The following is a 15,983-nucleotide window of genomic DNA, read 5'->3' on the forward strand; positions in this document are numbered from 1 at the left end:
CTTGGTGTCCCTTGCTGGCACAAACTTCAAAAATTCTGATTTAATATATTTGTTGAAACACGATGATACGTCAAGGAAGCAGAATAAGTCACTGTGCTTACTTTAATTTACACATAATGTACTTTTGACTAAAGATCTCAACAACAACATACCCCTTAAATGGGTGAATTTATCTCAGGATATTGAGGCTTCAACAACTATCCTTGGGGACATGAGAGCTTTGAATTAACTATCGAGTAATTGTTGAAACCTTTAGGAGCAAAGTCAAATAACTTATTTGTCTTTCCATGGAAATTCATGGTAAACATAAATATTCTTAATCTTTTTATATTATATTGAATAATTCAACATTTGATTCGTGACATGTTTTCCTCTTTTATAGACTTGGAAATTTGAATTGTTCCTCATTTGACCCATCAAGTAAATGCAAAAGAAGAAATCTCATCTCCTAGGATATTGAGATGGTTGAGATCAAAAACAAAAACTGCCAAAAATATTTAAGATCTTTATAACTCTCCTCATGATGCATTAAGTTATTATTATATTATACTCATATATGTTGCAACATGTTACCCAAATATTGCTATAAATGACACTGATGTTGCTACATATAATTCATCTGTTGTAACATGTGTCACAAATGTTGCTACAGATGTCCATATGTGTCATATATCACAAATTTGTAGCAACATATGACACACATGTGGCAACATATCACCCATCTATAGCAATATATGACACATCTGTGGTAACATATCACCCATCTATAGCAACATATGACATATATGTGGCAACATCTGACCCAATATTTCTACGGATGATTATTTTTATAATTTTAGGTTGTGCATCTATGGCTTGTCCTAGCATAACAGGAATTGCAAATGACATATCTAATTACTCTAGGGTTGGTTGAAACTTTATTTGATCTTGTTGTGGATAGAGTTAAAATGGAATTGGCTGAAGCAAGAACCATCAAAAGAGACAGAGTTGTTAATGAATTAGTTGTTTTTTATGGGGTTGATGGTGGTGGTATTGATGTTGGTGGTAATTGATGTTGGTGCTGGTGTTGGTGCTGGTGTTGGACAAGACCAATAGGCTACCTCTTGTAGAAGATGCTCTGGCTTTCTTTGTGAGAAGTGCAAGAAACAAGATAAATATTCTATCATGCATCTTTAAACGTTGAGACAGACTGTCAATGAATTTAAAAACAAGAGAGGGGTAAAGAGCACTACATCAAAGAATGTTTTGCATCCATATACTCCACAGACCAAGAGGAGGAAAAAAATCTTTTACCAAGGCAATACAAAATTTGAGAAGAAGATTTGTGTAGAATTGCCAATGGAATGTAGGTGAGGAAGTGTTGGAGTTCAATCGAGTGAATCTCTATAAGTGTGTGTCTATAGCTGGAAAAACAAAGTGTTGAAGATCACGAGACACAAGGATCTACGTGCACAATACGTCATGCATTTTTTTAGTGGAGAAGATTTTGAGGAACATGACAAGCACAAAAATTTAGTGGGAAGACTGGATAATTTTTCTCTATTAGTACCTTCAAATATTGATGTTCATTTGTCTTATATTTTCAGCGATTACTCTTCTTTATTTTTTAATATTATTTTTTATTTCAGTATTTTGATGAAATCCTTACTCTAGCTCATGTGGGAGAGGCATATGTGATAACTGGAGTACTATGTTCCAAAGATAAAATCACGGATCTCAACTTCTATACCAACTTCAAACTAAGATATGACAAAATGAGCGAGGAGGCAATAACAGTTGGTGGCAGAAGCTTTACGTAGTTAATTAATTAGTTTGAATGTAATGAATATATGATTAACTATGTCGGGGGGGGGGGGGGGGGGAGGGGGAATTAGACCATATCCTGGAGGCATGGATTTCGATTAATGCAAAAAAAGATTTTGACAATCATGAAACTCAACTTTGTGACACTTGAGATTATCTTGCACAAGAAACACATGAATGTTTATGACTGTCAATTGATGGGTATGGAACATACGAGTTTTTGACACACATATAATTTGTCTTCGAGTTGGTGCAAGAATTGTTGAAGCAAAGTGGAATAATGAATCATTTGTCAGATAAGTTCCTCAATGAACCATGATAATGTAAAGGTCGAGTGGAACCCATTGTTTTATTTTAAAACAATGACTGACTTAGAGTCACCACTTATTTTTAAAGGGAAATTGAGAAAACCAATTGTCAAGAGGTTTGAAACAGAAAATCAACTGAAAGTATTTAAGGGGTTTAGGGGTTCGGGGTTCATATTAGCATCCTGTGAAGGGTTTTAAAGCACCCTAAATGCCCCCTAATATGTGATTATCCAATAATTAATTATTTGGCTAATGTTTTAAAATATAAAAATGTTTGAATAAGTGAAAGTAAAATATTTACTTGATTTTAAATGATTGAATCAAAAAGGCTAACTTTTGGGGAATTTGAATATTTTGAAACCCTAAAAATAAATAAGCACATAAAACACAAATAATAAAATATGCAAAATTAGCAATTAAATCATAATATATAATATAATTAGTTAAAATAACAACACTTTAAAATATTTATTTAAATTGTCAAAATGACAGTATTTTAGAAAATATTTTGTATTCAAATTTCATAATTTAAATTTTCTTTTATTTATCAAAAACACTCCTACATTAGAGCAAATTCAAAAATCAATAAATTTTAAAAAGAAAAAAATGATTAAATCACTACGCGTTAACCTTTTTTCTCCATATTTCACATCCTCTCCCACCCACTTCATAATTTCTAACTCCTATTTCTTCAAGGTTCTTCGAAATTGTTTAATAAAATCTCTAGTTTAATTCAAGAGATTTTTTCATTGTCAAATGTAATTTCATTTATTTACTGAGATTTCTTTGTATTAATTTTAAAATCGTCAATTATGGTGTAGATTCAGTTGTGAAGAGGGAAAATTTGAATTTCAACACTATCCTACCCACGCGATAATGAAATCAACAGTTTGGAAAATCAATAAATTATGGGTATCGAAAAAAGTTGATGAAATTGTTGAAGATCAAAGTGATGAAGAATAACTTTATGACATGTCGCATTTTGTATTTAAATTATCATATTGTATCCTTCATTGTTTTTATAGTCTATTGCATTTTGTATTCATTACAAATCTCATGTGGTATCCTGCTAACATTTGAGTTTTTAAGTATAACTTGTATCTATTTTGTAGATGGTATTCATTTCAAATTATTTATATGTTTAATCTTGTATTATATTATAGAATAGTAGATAAATAGTTTTACATAATTTTGTAACTATTCGAAATTTGGCTTCATACAATTTTATATTTTTTTAAAATCTTATATTCATTCTAACTATATGCCTAGAAATTTGTGTTTTTTGTGCTCTATCTGTATTTCAATCTCACTTTGTATTTTATTGTCACTTTTTATGCCGACAAGTTCTTTACTTTTTGTGTATACTTTGTATTTCAATATTATTTTGTATTTCAAACTCATTTTGTATTTCATTCTCACTTTCTATGCCAACAAGTATTGTATTTCTTTTGTACTCACTTTGCATTTCAATATCATTTTGTATTTCATTTTCACTTTCTATGCTAACAAGTTTTGATATTTCTTTATTTATTTTATATCAATTTTAAATGTATGCCAAGGAGTTTAAGATTTTTTGTGCTCACTTTGTATTTCAATCTCATTTTCTTTGCCAACAAATTTTGTATTTTTCTTTGATTCTAAAATGTTCTTCACTGCCCCCAAAAATGTTAAATCAATCGACTTCAATTCTACATAGATTCAATATTTTCAATGAAATGTTAAAAATTAATATTGTAAATTTGAGGAATAAGGGAGAAAAAAACTATATCGATTATGGAACCAAATGCAAATAATAGAAAAGAAATTTTATAAATTTTAGTCCCAAAATAAAAGAAGAAAAGACTTAAGAGTAATGGAAAAAAAGTTATGCCTACTTAAAGTTAAAACTAAAATTATGATTATTAATAATGTAACTAACTTTGTTGGTTTAAATTAAAAAATTACCTTATTTGAAATATTATTTTCCTTGATTTTCTCCATTATATTATTAATAAATTGTGTTTAATCAAATTAATTTTTTTATTTATTTTTTAAAAAGTTTTTTTGTTCCATGATTTTCTCTGTTCTATTATTAATTATTTGTATTCTTTTCAAAATAAAAATAAGTACATAACTATCTCTTATCAAACTAAAAAATGACATTTTTAATAGATAATGAAATTGTTGCTAAGGAGTGCCACTATAAACTAAGATAATATTATTTTGAAAGTTTTCCCAAAAAAATAAATGAGATAGAGAAAGAAGATTTAGGCCAAAGTTTGAATATGTTCGCCTGGGCCAGTACTGGAGCCCATTTTATTTTGGGTTTGTGGCCCGTTTGATTCACACTTGTTCTACACTAACATAATAGGAATATTTTTTCTTTGAGACTTAGGTCTCATCCTTTCACCTGTCCTACATTGTAGCAAAACAATAATATATAAGATAACAAGGGATTAGGCGCAAAATAACAAAATACAATTTTCAAATAAAGGGTGGGCTTTGGCCTTATTGCTCCACATGCTTTTAACTTGGGGACCCGTACGTCGATTACCTAGCTTGAAAATGGGTATGACTCGAAGTAAGTAAATTTTGGGCCTTCGTGGCCCAACTCAAAATGCAAAGGAAGGAATGAGTTTTTGGCGAACTCGGACAGATCTTACATGCAAATGAAGAGTGGTAAAATTAGTATTCGATAATAATTAGATTGTTCAAACCTTAGCTCTAACGATAACATGATTCATCGATTACGAAACAATAATGCATTCAAAGGCATATGCACAAACATATTTCAACTAAACCAATATGAATAAATTGAAGTTGAATAGTATGGCTATCGATTGATAGAAAATTAGTTATGAGGACACAATAAGATTGGTTAAGTATCACACTTTGATAACATGGTTAGAATGAATGACACTATTATGAGTAGCATGTACCCCTCAAGACCATTCACATGGCGTCAAGCAAAGGATTTCCAAGGCCTACAAGTAATGTTCATGAAAAGGGAAGCATAAGAGGAAATTGAAGGTCACACAAAGAACGACATACAATGTGTTTACATTACATCAAATTGAGAAGGAAGAAGAAAAGAGGCCATGTGTGCAAATGTCCATTTCATGAATTCAAGAATTCACAAAACAAGACAACCAAGAAGGCACTTACCTCATTAAGGGCAAAATTGTCAAAGAAGTGTCTTCTTTATTTCCTTAGTATAAATATTAGTTTTTTTTAATCATTTTGCAACTCTTAGACTATGTTGAATATTGACTCTCAAATTGTTGTATCTTCTTAGTGAGTGATAAGTGAGTAATTAGGGTGAATCTTAGGATTGCTAGTTAACTTCTTGAGTTTGATTAATCAAAGTGTTACCCCTTTGTGATTCTTGGTTTCACTTAATTATTCTTCCTTGGGTTAAATTTAGGTTATTGAAGTCAATCGGGAGGTGAGGGTTTTAGTCCCTTGTTGCCCATGATTTCAATAACTTGAGTATTAATCCACATATCCTTTATTTCTTCATGTCTTTCCTTGTTTGATCTTTATCTACTGGGTAAATCAGAGATCCCACTTGCAATAGCACATCTTCCACCACCCCGTCAAGTCTAGCTACAGATCTATCAGCCAACTGAAGAATTATGGTAGTTGGATTAGGACTACCCAACCCCAGTTTTTTAAATAGCGAAATTGGCATCAAGCTTATGCTTGCTCCCAAATCGCACAACCTTTGGGCATGAATACTATAGCCTATAGTTATCTGCATAGTAAAGCTTCCCGGATCTTTAAGTTTGATGGACAACATGTTCTGGATCCTAGAGTTGCACTCTTTAGTAAGTGTAATTGTCTCATATTCTGTAAGTCTTCTTTTGTTTACCACTATCTCCTTCATATACTTTGCATACCTGGGTATACCCTGAAAAACATCTACCAAAGGTAAGTAAATATGAACTTGTTTCAAAAGAGAGAGAAACTTACCAAAACATTGATCCTTACTTTGTTTCTTGAGCTTCTGAGAGAACGGAGGAGGTGGTCTCACTATTGGTTGCAACTTTTCAGTGGGTGCAACTACTTCATTTTCTTCCGGATAAGCCACTTTAAGTTTACCCTCTTTTCTTACTATTTCAGTAGTGTTTTTCTTAGGAACTAACTCCTCCAATTGTGTTTTACTACGAGTACTCACAGAATTTACTAGTTTTGGATTTGGATCTGTATTACCAGGAAACCCTCTATGTTGTCTAGAATTTTGGGCTCTAGCAAACTACCCTAATTGTTTCTCCGGGTTCTTAGTGGCTAACTGGTTATTTCTCACATCCGTATCCAACTGAGCTTGATCTGTCATAATTTTATTCAACATATCCTCAACATTCATGTTCCCTGATTGAGGTTTAGGTTGCTCCCTCTGCACTTGTCCTTGATATCCTTGTGAATTACCCTGAGGTCTATATCGGTTCTATCTTTGGCCTTGATTTTTGATTTCCACCCTAAGAAAAGTTTGGGTGGTTTCGCCAGCTTGGGTTATAAGAATTCCCATGGTTCTGTTGTCCACCTCCTCTATGAGCATTTCCTACAAAATTTACAGAGTTTGGGTTTGCACCACATATCTCTAAAATGTGATCACTTTCATCATATATCTCACACCAAGATGATGGTTGTTGAAATGCATTAACTTGAGAGGTATCCTGTCCCGATGACATGTTAGTGAAATTTGTATTCATCATATTTTTATTGGCAAAATTTGTGCAGTCAAAATAGTCACAATGTCAATTTCTAATACACCTGCAATTTTCTGAACTACCGATTTTAGTCCACTCCCATTCCACTGTGGATTCCCCTGGGAAATCCGATTCAGCAAGGTGTATAACTCAACATAAGTCTTCTCTAAGGCTTGTCCACCTGCAGTTGAATCAAGGAAAATATTGGTGTAGTCTCCAAACCTTCAATGATAGTATGGACTAACACCTCTTTAACTTGATGATAATGAGGCCATCTCATCAACAATGATTTGAACATGTACCATGCTTGGTATAAATTCTCACCATCCTTCTGTATAATACTTAAAATGTCACTCCTCAATTTAGCTGTCTTTCCAGATGGAAAGAATTTGACGGGGAATCACTGTGCTAGATCATTCCAGGTGGTGATTGAGTTTGTTGGCTCTAAATTCAACCATATTTTTTATTCCCCCAACAGATAAAAGGGGAATAAAGTGAGTCTCACATAATGTTTATTCACTCCAGTTGGAGTGTAAGTATCAATGATCTGTAGAAAGTTTTGATTGTCAACTATAGGATTCTCATGTGAGAGACCAGTAAACTGCCCATCTGAGTACAATATTTGCACCATACTCTGGTTCAAATCTCCCACCAGCCTTAGCTTTATGAATTCATGAAATCACATTGGTGGGTCGTGGGATTGCCAAATCTCTAACTCTCATCTCATTAGCTGCCATTGTTTCAGGTGTTTGTTCTCTTTCCTCCATCTTAGTAATCAGAGGTGGTTATTACCCAATGCCCAAAGAAATTGGATATTCTTCTTGCCTCCGCCTTTTGTTTATAAATCTTTCAAGTTCTGAGAGAGGCAACAACAATTCTCGATTATTGTCCAATTTGGAGTATCAAGCAACCCGCAACAATGAAATGCTAAGATCAAGTTGTCAACACTAGTGTTTAACTTTAGAACTGAAAAAATAAAATATTTCCTAATTGCTAAAGTACCCGGCAGCAGTGCCAAAAACTTATTGTGGTCCAATCCCACACGTAAGTGCACATGATTGTACAAGTAATACAATTTTTCTTTTAGAGAGTCGGGTATCGTACCCATAAGGACTTAAAACTAGAATTTTCTATTTCTCCAACTTGAAGAAATATTTCCTGATTTTTTTAAAGATTGTTAGTTAATTAATTCTACTTAAAACTAACTTATAACTACTACGATTCAATTTAGTACGTTTCAAACAGTGACATGGGAAAGATCAAGGGCTGCAGTTTTTACCAGGAATCATGTAATCAATATCATTTAATAAGGGTTTTCTTTGAATTATCTTATCACTGAACCATAGGGTTCGATGTATGATTATTGTCTCCTGACCTCTAATCGCCTACAATAGGTAACACTCTAACTACATCGTTGAGTGGGGAGAGAGTGATTAGAACTTGAGAATTAAGATATATTCATGTACGGTGACCCAAGCAAGGTTTCTAGGTATATCTCTATCCTAGAAACGAATCAGCCATAACTATTTAGAGTTAAACAAGCTCCTTATGCTCCACGTTCTATCATCTTATTCCTCTCTCGAGTTCAATTCAGACAATAGATTTATTTCTATGGTGATCAAACATGAAATACCAAAAGCAAGAACATAAGAAATTCATATGATAATTCATGAGAAAATCCAATATCAAATTCAAAGAATTACATTCATCCTGTAGCTACAGCCAAAGAACTAGGGTATTTAGCTACTCATAATCATACAATCAATCTTACAATGGTTATTAATCATCAAAACAATATTGAAAGACAAAGAGATAGGGAATGAACCCTAAAAGCTTCAAGGTATCGTTATCCCTGTCTTCACATTCGAAATTAGAAAAAGAATAATTAATAAAACTAAATTAATACTCTATTTATACTAAGATTGAAGTGGCCAATTCAGGGCCTCAGGCGCACGACACACATTATGAAGCCCTATCGCACGACACAGAAGCTTCATGAGGCGTTCTACCTTGAATTTAATTCCAGAATGGATTTTCTTATTCTTGTTGCGCGACGCGAAGGTAACACGTAGTTGCCTTGGAACCTTTTCTTCAACTTCTTCCTTACTTCCTTTTATCTTAATTCTTTAGATTGCTTCCTTTGTCACTTTTTGTGCACATTTCTCCCCATTTAGCTTTCCTACACAACTAATCATGTCGGTTAGCTCAGAAACATAGAAATGACTCCATACGTCTCTAAAAATACACTTTTCTATCCAAATTAGGCATAAATGTGGACATACTTAGCATTATGGGCATTAAATATGCCCAAGATCAGTACCTAACTAGTTGTTGTCCCTAAAAGATTTCCCACACACATGATGATTCTAAATCCTCTATCACACAAAAGTGCTACATCCATCAACACATATTCACTCAAAACAACGACCTACGAGCACTCTATGTTTACCCTCAACAACAATGTCCAATTGCCAAAATTTACTCGCAACAGATATATCCAGGAACAAATAATTTTCAAGTCTGTAGTTCGCTCCTCTCATCTCCTCTATATCTATCAATATTCTGCTTCTCCTTGCTTATAACTACTATATTATGCTTTTATTAACTTCTTATTTGCATATATTCTTGTTCTACTTTCAGCTTTTGTGCACATCTGTTTTAATGTATATTTAATTTGTAACTTACAACACTTCAAGAATGGCTTCCTATAAGCAGAGCTATTAATCTAGTGAAACCAAGCGTCAAATTGCTCTCCACGAGCACATATACATGGTTTTCATACTACTCTTTCTGTCTCAAACTATGTGATAATCTCTCGTCTTAATTTATTTAGCATTTTGAGCATACGGTAACATTGGTCAACCACTGTATTGCATAAAAAACAAGGCTCAAACAACAAAAATTGGACTTTCGAGATAGCTCAGACAGCTAATGGAATAGCGCACTATAAGATAATTGGAGAATCCCATACAACCAATGATGAGATGACCAGAGCATCTCAAGCAACAAAGAATAAGGTTGCTTGAGCAGCTAAGGAAACTAAAGAAATGATAACAAGACAACATCACTTTACAATCACAAGTAAAAAACTTCAGCCAACATTGACCAACAACAAAGCTAGTCCAAGTTTTATGTTACAAACATATCCATCAACAACTAATATAGCTGTCTCAAGATGGTCTTGAAACTAGAGGTCACTTGTTTGTCTACTGTGAGTCTACAAGTGCTCTTTGGAGAAAGTTGATGGCATGGATCAAATAGACAGACTATACCTCCTTAAATTGGATCATAGATAAAACCAGAGGCAACAATCTGTTAGGACCGCAATTAATTAGGTGTAACGCGGAAGCTAGAATGCAAACCTTGAAAGACCACGAGTAAGAAGAGAACGAGAAATATACCAAAAGCCACAAAGATTTAATGTGGTTCGGTCAATCGACCTATATCCACAAAGGAGATGAGCAATCCACTATAAATATGAGAGTACAAATACAGAGGGAAATAACCTCACTCAAATTCACTCAGAATACATGGGAGGTTGACACAAGTGATAACGTATCAAGCTTGTGACCCACAATTTCTCCCCCTAACCAAAACTCTCAAAGACATTAAGACTACATTGTCAATGCTAAGTTAGAACATTCCTCTATTTATAGAGTCCTAAACCTTTTCCTACCAGAAAAAGGATTAATCAATCAAAAACCTTTTTTCCTTAAAGGAAAACCTATTTATGGTAAGAAATTTAAGGCAAACAAAACCCAACAAATCTCCCCCTTGGCCTGAATTTCTGACAAAATAAATTTGTCCACCTTCTTTACTTAATATTCAACAGCTTGCTTCTCCTCTTCATAACATCCTTTACAAAATTTATGTCTCAACACAGAGAACCTCTCTGAAACAATTTGTCCAACAAAATCTTCATTACTGTCAAAAAGTTGTGTCTAGAACTACACCTGTCAAGATGAATTTATGGTAAGAAATTTAGGGCAAAAGGATTAGTCAATCTAAAACCTTCGCACTTCCACAAAACTCATGCTTATCTATGATCACCACTTTCGTAAGCATATCTGAAGGATTGTCATCAGTGTGTATATTCTCAACCTCGAATAATTTCTCTTCTAGGGACATTCTAATCCAATGATGTTTTCTACTAATATGCTTGGACTTAGAATGAAAGGTAGAGTGCTTGGTGATATAAATAGCACTTAGATTATCACAAAATAAGAAAAATGATTTTTCAAAATCATGATATTTGATAAACTCCTTCATCCAAAGCAATTCCTTGGCACCTTCAATAATGGCAATATATTCGGCTTCTGTGGTAGATAGAGTTATGAACTTCTGAAGTCTTGATTGCCATGAAATAGCTCCCCCTTCAAAAGTGATCAAACAGGCAGAAGTGGATTTTGAATTGTCAAGATTTCCTCCCAAATTAGAGTCTGTGTAGCATACTAGTTCAGACTTGCCACTACCAAAGCACAACTCCATATCTGACGTGCACTTCAAATATCATATTATCCATTTGACTGCACCCCAATGTCTTTTCGAGGATTGGAAAGAAATCTGCTAACGGTACAAATAGCATGTGCAATATCTGGTCTAGTGCAAATAATAGCATATATCAAGCTACCAACCGCGGAAGAATATGAAATACTTGACATCTTATTCTTCTCTTCATTAGTCGATGGACTTTGAGTCGTACTCAACTTAAAGTGTTTAGCAAGAGGTGTACTAACCACTTTTTTCTCTGTCATGTTGAACCTCTTGAGTACTTTCTCAATATACTCCTTTTGGGATAGAGATAACTTCTTCTTTTGTCTATCTCGATGGATTTGTATGCCTAAGATCTTCTTTGCTGGCCCCAAGTTCTTCATCGCAAACGGAATTGCTTAACTCTTTCTTAAGGACAATTCTAGATATATTTTTGCCAACAATCAGCATATCATCCAAATAAAGTATTAAGATAATAAAATCATCATCAGAGAACTTCTGAAAGAATACACAATGATCTGAAGAAGTTTTCTTGTATCCCTAATTTTCAATGACAGATTAAAACTTTAAGTACCACTGCCTTGAAGGTTGTTTTAAGCCATACAAACTCTTTTTCAATTTGCAAAAATGGTTTTCTTTCGCATTAACTACAAAACCTTCAGGTTGCTCCATGTAGATCTTTTCTTCTAAATCACCATGAAGAAAGGTAGTCTTGACATCCATATGCTCAACCTCTAAATCTAGACTTGTGGCTAAGGTGAGAACCATACGAATAGAGGACATTTTCACAACAGGAGAGAAAATTTCATCAAAGTCAATCCCCTTCTTTGACCAAAACCTTTGACGACTAACCTAGCCTTGTATCTAGGTGCAAATGTATGTTGATCTTGATTTAATCTAAATATCCATTTATTTGTTAAAGCTTTCTTACCTTTCGATAACTCCACTAGCTTATATGTGCCGTTCTCGTGAAGTGACTTCATCTCGTCTTCCATCGCTTCTACCCACCTATCTCTATGAGTATCTAGAATGACTTCATCATAACCTTCAGGTTCTCCCATGTCAGTCAAGAGTATATAGTCATTAGGAGAATAACGTGTTGAGCTTCGCTTTTCTCTAGTAGATCTTCTACAAGAGGTTTCTGGATCATTCGAAGTGGTTATCTCACCATGAGTTGGTTGATAATCAACCACAACATCATAAGTAGGAACATTTATATATTCTACACTCTGATCATTATCTGGATCATTACCTTGGGTTCCTTCATGTGCAGAAGATGTATCAATAATAGGAATTGGATCAACATCAACTAAGTTGTCATCAGTATGAGAATCTAGTTTCTTAGTCTTGTCAATATCTTCAATAATTTGATCTTCAAAGAATACAACATCACGACTTCTAATTAGTTTCGTATCAATTGGATCATGAAAGTGATATCCAAACTCATCTTGACCATAACCAATGAAGATGCATTGCTTAGTTTTAACATCCAATTTCGACCTCTCATCTTTTGGAATATGCACACAAGCTTTAAACCCGAACACTTTCAAGCGATCATAAGAAACATACTTATCAAACCAAACTCTGTTTGGAACATCACCATCCAAAGCAACAACAGGAGACAAATTGATAACATAAGCAACAATGTTAAGTGCTTCAGCCCAAAAAGAATTTGGAAGTTTAGCCTCTAAAAGCACACATCTAGCTCTCTCAACTAAAGTTTTGTCTATCCTCTCTGCCAAACCATTTAATTGAGGAGTCTTTGGAAGAGTCTTTTGATGACAAATTCCTTGCCATTTGCAGTAGTTATTAAAGGGACCAATATACTCACCACCATTATCAGTGCGAATACATTTTAATTTCTTTCCTGTTTGTCTCTCAGATAAGGCTTGAAACTATTTTAACACATCAAGCACTTGATCTTTGGATTTTAAAGGATATACCTAAATCTTGCGAGAATGATCATCAACGAAAGTAGCAAAGTAAATGCACCACCTTTTGACTTCACTTTGAAAGGACCACACAAATCTGAGTGTACTAGCTCCAATAGCTCAGACTTTCTTGAAGGAGGATGACTGTGAAAAGAAACTCTTTTCTTTTTCCCTGCTAAGCAATGAACACATCTTTTCACCTTTGTTTGTTTCATAACAACAAGCAAATTCTTCTTAGCCAAACAGGTGATCCCCCTCTCGCTCATATAACTAAGCCTTTTGTGCCACAATTCTCATAAAGTCTCGCTCTCTACCAAATTTATAGTCACCAAGAATCGATCCTTGTGTCACGTATAAATTTGAATGTTTTATTCCTCGAGCTAAAATCAGTGAGCCTTTGGTGAGCTTCCATTGGCCATTGCACAAGTCATTATGATAGCCATCATCATCTAGTTGTCGTACAGAGATTAAATTTAAGGGAATTTCTGGAGCGTGGTTGACATTCTGAAGGACCAACATTGAACCGGTATTGGTTTTCAAACAAACAGTGCCAACACCAAACACCTCAACCTCACCAGCATTACCTATCTTTAACACCTCAGAGTTAACAGAAGTATAAGATGAAAAGAAGTCGTTTCTTGGTGTGACATGTGATGTGGCTCCAGAATCTACTATCCGACTTGTATCTTGAGATACAAAATTGATTACGTCTTTATCACAAGCGAAGAGAAGGTCATCTTGGACAACAACAACAACATTATTTTCATTGTTCTTCCTTCTCCCCTTCTTTAAGATCTTGCTTCAACTGTTTGCAAAATCTTTTAACATATCCTTTCTTTCCACAATGATAACATATAATATTTGAATTCTTGAATTTTGACTTGCTTCATCTTACCTCTACTCCTCGAATCTCTTGTCTTATGCCTCCCTCGATCTTCTTTATATAGAACATCTGAATGTGAAGATGTGTCTTGAGATTTTCTTCTAACCTCTTCATTCAACAAACCACTCTTTGCATATTCCATAGTCACCTTTCCACCAGTGGCAGAATTTGTTAAAGAAACACGAAGAGTTTCCCAAGAATCGGGTAAAGTACTAAGAAACCAAAGTCATTGTATTTCATCATCAAAATTAACACCCATTCTTGATCAAGAATACCCTGAAAATCATTTATATGATCAAGAATAGGACTAGCCTCCTTGTGTTTAAAGTTCATCAATTGCTTTAACAAAAACAACTTGTTATTGCCAGTTTTTAAGCGTAAATCGTCTCCAACTTTTCCCACAATGTTCTAGCATGTGTCTCATTCACAATATGGTTGCGAACATAATATTTAATACATTGTCTTATGTATCCACATACTTGTTGGTGCTCGAATTCCCAATTTTCATCGGTCACATTCTCGGGTTTATGAGCAGAAAAAACCGGAAGATGCATCTTCTTCACGAACAATAGATCTTTCATCTTGCTTTTCCATATGTTGTAGTTTCTTCCGTTTAGACATACCATCTTGATCATATTCCCCTCCATATAGATAACATTAGCTTTGATACCAGTTGTTGTGATGAAAAAATGAAAACGAAAATCTAAACATTAAAGAACACCAAGTTTAACGTGGAAAAACCCTTCAAATCGAAGGTAACCATCACGGGATCGACAAGATCCGAATTCCTTCACTATACCAATAAGAGGGTTAAAAATATTCTTCTAATGTCTACACAACAAGTGCCCAAAGAGAACAAACAATAGTTACACCAACAAAAGAAAAATAGAAAGAAACACTACCCAAACCCAGCTTCTGTTTGGGACCTAAAACAGGATCTTTCTGACTTCTGAATCCGATCTCCACCATTCAGATCAACCGCCAAGACGTCAGGAACATTCAGTCTAAATTTCAGCCCGATCCAACGGTTAGTTAATCGAGAAACACGATCTGAATATTGTTAGTCGGAGAAAAAGACTGCAGCAAAAGAACCATTTTCTTTCTCTCTTTTCTCTTGTTGAAAGCTCTCTCGAAAAACTTCTCATATGTTCTAAATTATTTCAAAGACAATATCAATGAGCAATTAATTATTCTCTCAAGACCATCCTCTATTTATAGAGTTGTGTTTTTCATTAAAAAGCCAAAACAAACTACAAATAGGATTATAATTCCAATCTTTTTCCTAATAGAATTGGAAACCAAATAAAGAGAATAATTTCAATCCGTTTTCAAGTAGGATTAGGCCATGGGCCTTTGGCTGGAACATGGGCAATAACCCAACACACTCTCACTGCCCATTTATTCAGACTAATGTATGTAGTGTGGATCGAAAGGAATCACATTTTTTTTGAAGGCAAAACTAGAAATCTTGAACACATTAAGGTAGATTATATATGTAGTATGAGGGCTCCTAAGGCCATTAGTTCTAGGTTGAAACAACTTCTCTTTCTATGAAGTTGTATCTCCTTTGTGTTTTATTCTTCTAGTTAACAAACTGTGATGTAGTTTGTTATGTTCTGTAAATACCATTTGGTGATTAATGAATATACAGTTAATTACCAAAAAAAAAATAACTGATATGCATAATATCTGACCACTATATTTTAATTGGTTTTACAATATAAATCCCTAACCTGCCTAAAAAGGTACTCTTCCATAGGGTTAAAATGAGGGAGCCATAACACGTATCTACAACAGATTTTAACATTTACATAACCAATTAAAATAAACACAGCTGTTTTACGCCACTTAGACTACTGATTCATAGTTTATTAATGGG

General features: G+C 34.1%; 1 protein-coding gene and 1 non-coding gene across 2 annotated transcripts; one reads left to right on the forward strand and one right to left on the reverse strand.

The window, feature by feature from the left end:
• Positions 1–5,598: 5,598 nt before the first annotated feature.
• Positions 5,599–11,287, reverse strand: LOC138338569 (uncharacterized). Its single transcript, XM_069289545.1, has 3 exons — positions 11,089–11,287; positions 6,864–6,980; positions 5,599–6,293 (listed from the first exon to the last, which is right to left on the reverse strand). Exons 1-3 carry the CDS (start codon positions 11,285–11,287, stop codon positions 5,599–5,601), a joined length of 1,011 nt encoding a protein of 336 aa, XP_069145646.1.
• Positions 7,057–7,163, forward strand: LOC112942240 (small nucleolar RNA R71). The gene has a single exon (XR_003248327.1). It is a non-coding gene; the product is annotated as a small nucleolar RNA R71 (small nucleolar RNA).
• Positions 11,288–15,983: the final 4,696 nt, after the last annotated feature.

The sequence above is a fragment of the Solanum lycopersicum genome, chromosome 9 (assembly GCF_036512215.1).
Source record: "Solanum lycopersicum chromosome 9, SLM_r2.1".
Lineage (NCBI taxonomy): Eukaryota > Viridiplantae > Streptophyta > Magnoliopsida > Solanales > Solanaceae > Solanum > Solanum lycopersicum.